This window comes from Octopus bimaculoides, chromosome Z, assembly GCF_046866305.1.
Source record: "Octopus bimaculoides isolate indiv1 chromosome Z, ASM4686630v1, whole genome shotgun sequence".
In the NCBI taxonomy this organism is placed as follows: Eukaryota; Metazoa; Mollusca; class Cephalopoda; order Octopoda; family Octopodidae; genus Octopus; species Octopus bimaculoides.
The window spans coordinates 51,702,119-51,709,118 of NC_142944.1; the positions used below are offsets into that span (position 1 = coordinate 51,702,119).

A 7,000-nucleotide genomic window follows, 5' to 3' on the forward strand; every position below is an offset into this window, starting at 1 on the left:
TTCTTTGTAATATTTTCCAGCTTCCATCTCTTGTTCTACAGATTCAGTTAACCTCTCTCTCTCTCTCTCTCTCTCTCTCTCTCTCTCTCTCTCTCTCTCTCTCTCTCTCTCTCTCTCTCTCTCTCTCTCTCTCTCTCACTCTCTCTCTCTCTCTCTCTCCCTCTCTCTCTCTCTCTCTCTCTCTCTCTCTCTCTCTCTGTCTCTCTCTCTCTCTCTCTCTCCCTCTCTCTGATAGCTACTCAATATCCCTTACTTCCAAGACAGCCACTTGCATTCCTTTGCTGCAGAGTATGGTTGCTGGAGCTCTTCTATATTTGGCATATGATAGTGGAGTGGCGGCACCTCTAGCATACCAAGATGCATTGGTGGCTTTTTTTTTTATTTGGTTTCCTCTGTGGCACAAAGTCAATAAGACTGAGAACAACTGTAGTTCTATGTCGTCTCTCTCTCTCCCCCTTATACTCAGACTCCCTCAGTATACCTCCCCCTCTCTCTGTACATTGTGTGTATTCTGTGCATGTGGTTTTCGTACAGTGTGTTCATCAGCGTAAGTAAAACCAAGGCTTATTTTCCATTCTTCTGTTGTTCTTTCAGATCAGAATTCATCCGATGAAGACTGCTCTGTTAAGTGTCTTTCCCCATATCAATGGTTTGTGGGAATTATTCATATTGTTGTTTGAACTAGGCTATATATTTCAACATACAAACTGGTCATCTCCAGACCAGTATTTCGCTGGTGTACAACTAGTAGCAGACTCTGAAGGAAATGATGTCTTCTCAAAAGCTGATCCTAAGAAGACAAATTTCCAATTATTGTTTTGTAGGTAAGAAATTACAAGTTTTACTCTCTTTTAACAATGTTTATATGGGTGCAACGTGTGTGTGTGTATAAGTGGTCACTCTCTCTCTCAAATATACACTTATGCACATCAACGAACATGCATATAGACACTTGTGCACACACATGCTCATACCCATGCACCTACACATGTACACACTTATAGATACACACACACACACACACACTTATACAATACATCTATATATCAATTACTTTAATTCTGTTTAACTATTAATTTATTAAAAAGTTTTCTATCATAAAACTAAGTGAAGGCATGGCTGTCTGATTAAGAAGTTTGCTTCAGAGTCATGTGGTTAAAGGTTCAATCCCATTGCAGAAACTTTGTCAGCTAACACTATACTATCACCATGAGTTGACCAATACCAACAATAAAGGGAGTTCACTTTACACCAGTTTTGCATAATCAGCCCCAGCCCCAGCCCATTCAAAAGTACCTTAGATCGTAGGACGACCTGCTGTGCTTACCTTGGATCGTAGGACGACCTGCTGTGCTTACCTTGGATCATAGGACGACCTGCTGTGCTTACCTTGGATCGTAGGGCGACCTGCGGTGCTTGAGGAAACCTATTGAGTCAAGTACATCAACATCAGAATGAAAATCAAATGGAAATTGTAGTTGTGATACCTGCGCTGGTGGCATGTAAAAAGCACCATCCGAACATGGCTGATGCCAGCGCCTCCTTCACTGGCCTCCGTGCCGGTGGCACATAAAAAGCACTCGCTACACTCTCGGAGTGGTTGGCGTTAAGGGCATCCAGCTGTAGAAACATTGCCAGATCAGATTGGAGCCTGGTGCAGCCTACTAGCTTCCCAGACCCCAGTCGAACTGTCCAACCCATGCTAGCATGGAAAACGGACGTTAAACAATGATGATGATGATGGTGGTGGTGGTGGTGGTGGTGGTGGTGGTGAAACAACTTAGTTCTTATTAAGTAAGTGTTTGGGACATAAATTAAACAGGAATTTCGATGGAAGGTTTTAATTTAGATCACTTTAAGATAAGATTACATCATAGAAGCAGGTACAGTTGCAGGTGTGTTGATATCAGAAGGGTTAGGGTTAGGGTTAGGGTGTAAATCCCAACATCTGCAATGTTCCTGTAAAATGCAGCAGCCCAATGTAGTCATTAAATGAAGATGATAATTCTTTTTTATTTTGGCACAAGGCCAGTGGTTTTGAAGGGAGTGAGTAAGTTGATTATATTAACCCTAGTGCTCAACTGATATTTATTTTATCCACCCTGAAAGGATGAAAGGCAATGTCAACTTCATGGCCGTTTGAACTCAGATCACAAAGCCAAAAGAAATACTGAACATAGAGGGGACAAATGAGGACAGACAAAGGGATTAAGTCGATTACATTGACCCTGGTGCATAACTGGTACTTAATTTATCGACCCCAAAAGGATGAAAGGCAAAGTCTACCTCGGCGGAATTTGAACTCAGAACATATTGGCAGATGAAATATCGTTAAACATTTTACCCAGCATGCTAACGTTTCTTATTTCTTTATTGCCCACAAGGGGCTGAACATAGAGGGGACAAATAAGGACAGACAAACGGATTAAGTCGATTATATCGACCTCAGTGCATAACTGGTACTTATTTAATCGACCCTGAAAGGATGAAAGGCAAAGTTGACCTCGGTGGATTTTGAACTCAGAATGTAGCAGAAGACAAAATACCGCTAAGCATTTCACTTGGCGTGCTAACAATTCTGCCAGCTCACCAGTGTAATAATGATTCTGTCAGATTACTGTCTTTATAAATGATAATGATAACGAAGTTTCGAGCTTAACTCTTCACTTGTACAAACATGCTGAACATTTTTGTTAATAATTTTTTCTTGCTTTTTTAATTTTTTAATTTTCTGTTTCCAGTAATGTTTTTACGAGTTTCATGAATCTTCTGAAATACCTGTTCAAAATAACATCTTTTGGTTTGTCTACTGGGTTATCTGTTGGAGTATTCTTCCTTCAATTTCTGGATTACTGGTATAACACACAAAATAAAATGAACTCACCTGTTGCTCTGACAGCTCTACCAATCCCTCCGAAACCTGAGAAGGTAAAATACTTTCTTGTTACTTTTGTTACTTGTTAATAACATGAATTTGTAGGAAGTTCCAGCGGATTTTCAGATTTAGTTGATCTTGGTCCAAAATTTATTTACCTGGATTTTAGTCTGGGTTTTCACTTCACTTTATTTCACAAGTCAGTCAAAGAGTTTATAGTAGTGACTTGACTTGCTAGAAATAGCAGTCAAATACTACACAAGTTATACCTTTCTTCTTCTTTAGGTGACCATGTCCTGCCACAATTCTCTGTTTTTGTTTTCCATAACAGTTCCACTTCCTGATGTTCAATACATCTTTCTTTTTACCAGTTTGTCGAGCTTGACATACATGTTCTTCTCCCTCCTCTGTTTCTTTTCCCTTCAATCTTTCCGGTCATCGCTAAATTCTCTGGGCATTCTTTCCCCATCACATTGGCCCCCATATGTTCAAGCATGACAAAAGTGGGGTTTTAGGATATCATTTCTGGTGTGGAGGATGGGTTTTCTTAAGTACAGAAAATTGCTAATCATCTCAGTCTTCGTCATCTCTTCCCTAAAGTTCAACATCTTGAGATCAGCATCTCTCATTCATTTCACACAATTCAACATTTCAGTACACACACACACACACACACAATTGTCCAAATACTAAAATATCCTGTACGTTGTTTTTATTTCAGTTGAAATTACCTGCTGGTTGTTCATATTCAACATGTCCTCTTTGTAAAAAGACAAGAACTAATGACACCGTGCTAAGTGTCACTGGGTAAGTGGATGCATTTTAATTGATTTCAAATTTTGGCACAATGCCAGCAATTTGGAGGGGAGGGATAAGTTGATTAAATGGACTCCAGTGGCAGCATTGGAATCCAGGAATATGAAGATGGATGAAATACTGATAAGCATTTCCCCTGGTGTGCTAAGGATTCTGGGTAGAAACCAACCTCAACTTTTATTTTAAAGCATTGACCTCACAATCAATTTTAATTTCACAGTGAGACACTTTTGGGCAAACTGTTTTTTCCTCATAGCTGTTGTTTGACATAAGCCTTCTGGCAGAAGCCTGGGAGATGAACTTAATCAAGGACTTAGCTGGTCGACCACAAGGTTCATTTCATTGTTGTTGTATGGTGGGTTGTGTGGCTTGGTGACCCTGAGAGTTATGCCAGTGGAGTGCAAGCTCTTGGTAAGGCCTCCCATGCTGGACAAGTCAAAAGATAAAGGCTAGACTAATATTGACTACCTCTTCTGTCATCACCATCATCATTATTTAATATCAGTTTGACAGGGGCTGGCCAGCTGGAGAGCTACCCGGGGTCCAATTGTCTGTTTTGGCATGGTTTCTACAGCTGGATACCCTTCTTAATGTTAACCACTTTACGGAGTGTGCTGGGTACTTTTTACATGGCACCAGCATAGAGTCAATATTTCTACCAAGAAGAAAAATCAAAGTTACAGAATCATTGACGTTTCAAAAAACCAAGAACAGAGAGATGAAGGCCTTATCTCAGGGAAGGCAGGATATTGAAGCAGGAAAGACAGTCCAGATTCAAGAAGAGTGGACAAAAGTCTTTGATGGTCTATGCTTCCATAGGAAGTGAAGGGCTCAAGAAGAGGAAGGACATGGCTGGTAGGCTTCGTCCTGTCAAATGGTAACCATCAACATCAGAACCTTTGGTGCTTTTAGTAGACTCCATTCTTGCAATGATTTTGGATCAAGTCTCTGGTTTGAGAATAACTTGTTATCCTAATGCATTGCCCTCTATTGTAGCAATCAACGAGTATTGGTTAATTCCTTTCTTTTCCCCAATTGGTCTCAAATATCCTGGGAAATGCTGTGACCACCATATTCCCTCCTGTAAAATATCATGGATGCTACCCATGGTGGTGGTTGTTGTTTAATTTCTGGTCTGCTCTGAACCCAGTAAACATGTGCTCAAAAATATTCCAACCAGAATCATCCCATTCCAATTTTCTTTCAAGCATGAAGCATCCAGACAATATTATCTAGCATTTAAGGTGGCGAGCTGGCAGAATCAGGCAAAATGCTTAACAGTATTTTGTCCATCTTTACATTTTGAGTTCAAATGCCGCCAAGGTTAACTTTGCCTTTCATTCTTTCAGGATCAATAAGATTATTAAAAGCACTGGGGTCAATGTAATCAACTTATCCTCATTCCTGCTGGCCTTGTGCCAAAATTTGAAACCAATATTATCTAGCAGTTTTATTTATTTTAAGAAGGCTTGGCTGCTATTTCTAGCTGGTCCAATGATCTTGTTGTAGCTTCTTTAACGATGACTAATTGATTAATTCTTTCTTTTGAATGAATTGGACTATGCCCATACTGGGGCGTGCCATCTAGGGCTTAACCAATGACGTCAGCCCTTATACTTTTAAATGTGGTACTCATTTTATCATTTTCTATTTGTCAAACTGCTAAGTTATGGGATATAAGCAACAGCACCAGCTTTTTAAGTAGTGTAACTGTAAAAAACGGCAGATATGGAAACACACACATGCACACACAAGCAAAACATACTTCTGACTACCAAATTTCACATATAAGCCTATAGTAGAAAACATTTGCCCAAGATACCACACTTTACGATTGAACCCAAAAAGACATGGTTACAAAGCAAACTACATTGCGACAGCCAATTCACCTGTCTCTATGATTGATTGTGTTAAATTACTGAATTTGCATATTTCTTTTCTTTAGTGTTGACAGTAAATGTTGTATGTTTGTATTTTGTAGGTTTGTATTCTGCTATCCCTGCATCTATGATTATGTGAGTGAATACAAATGCTGTCCTATAACTAAATATCCATCAAATATTCAACACCTCGTCAGGATATACTCATCTGAATGATTTATCAGCAAAAGCAATTACTTTACAGAAAATAACTGATAAATTAATGATCCTTAACATTGGAAAAAGGTCACAAATTTTTGGAGCTGTACACACAGATATTCAAATTGATCTCAGTATTTGATTGTATGTTTTGGGGGTCTCCCTCCAACCATTTGAATTCCAGGCAAAGTCTGCCTTGGTGGTATTTGAACTCAACATGGCACCTAAGCACCTTGAGATATTTTGCTTGGTGTTCCACTAAAATCCAATATATACTGTCTTCTAGCTTCCAAAAATATCAATTTGATTTCATTATTGGATTTCGCATTATTCTGTAATTAGATATTCTTATAGAATAACTAATGTTGAATAAATTAAATTAAATCAAGAAAATAAGACAAAAGAGAAGGAAAGGAAAAGAAAAATATATATTTTGAATAATTTTCTTTTATTCAGATTTTTAATATTTCAGGTAAAATATATTTTCATATTACGTATTATAAATATGTTAGAAATAAAATTTTTTTTTAAATTTGAATTTAAAATATTTAATAGTTTTTAATGTTTTCATATTAATTTGAATTAAATTAACTGAACCAAATTCGATGAGTGGCACCTGTGTCAGTGGAGCGCTAACAGCACCATCCGAGCGGAATCACTACCAGAGCAGCTGGTGGCACATAAAAAGCACCATTTGAGCGTGATTGTTACCAGCATCGCCTTACTGGCACTTGTGCTGGTGACATGTGAACAAAACATTCAAGCGAGGTCGTTGCCAGTGCCGCTGGACTGGCTCCTGTGCATGTGGCACATAAAAAACACCATTTGAGCATGGCCATTGCCAGTACCACCAGACTGGCCCTCGTGCCAGTGGCACATAAAAAGCACCCACTACACTCTTGGAGTGGTTGGCGTTAGGAAGAGCATCCAGCTGTAGAAACTCTGCCAGATCAGATTGGAGCCTGGTGTAGCCATCTGGTTCACCAGTCCTCAGTCAAATCGTCCAACCCATGCTAGCATGGAAAGCAGATGTTAAACGATGATGATGATGATGATGGATTAGCAAGAATAAGAAACTAACAATCTCTAATTGTTATTTATGTTGTTACTACCTTTCTTTGCCATCATCATTGTTTTAATATCCTCTTTTCTATGCTTGCATGGGTCAGATGGAGTTCATTGAGGCAGATTTTCAATGTCTGGATGCTCTCCTTGTCCCTTACCCTCCTCA

At 39.1% G+C, this 7,000-nt stretch overlaps 1 protein-coding gene across 1 annotated transcript in view; it reads left to right on the forward strand.

Annotated features, from left to right (window-relative positions):
* Positions 1-6,314, forward strand: part of LOC106871262 (peroxisome assembly protein 12) — a 22,115-nt gene extending 15,801 nt beyond the window's left edge. The window contains exons 5-8 of the mRNA XM_014917624.3: positions 595-824; positions 2,742-2,928; positions 3,597-3,682; positions 5,673-6,314. Coding sequence (XP_014773110.1) covers positions 595-824; positions 2,742-2,928; positions 3,597-3,682; positions 5,673-5,787 — 618 coding nt within the window. The 3' untranslated portion in view covers positions 5,788-6,314. The remainder of the gene's footprint in view (positions 1-594; positions 825-2,741; positions 2,929-3,596; positions 3,683-5,672) is intronic.
* The last annotated feature ends 686 nt before the right edge of the window (positions 6,315-7,000 follow it).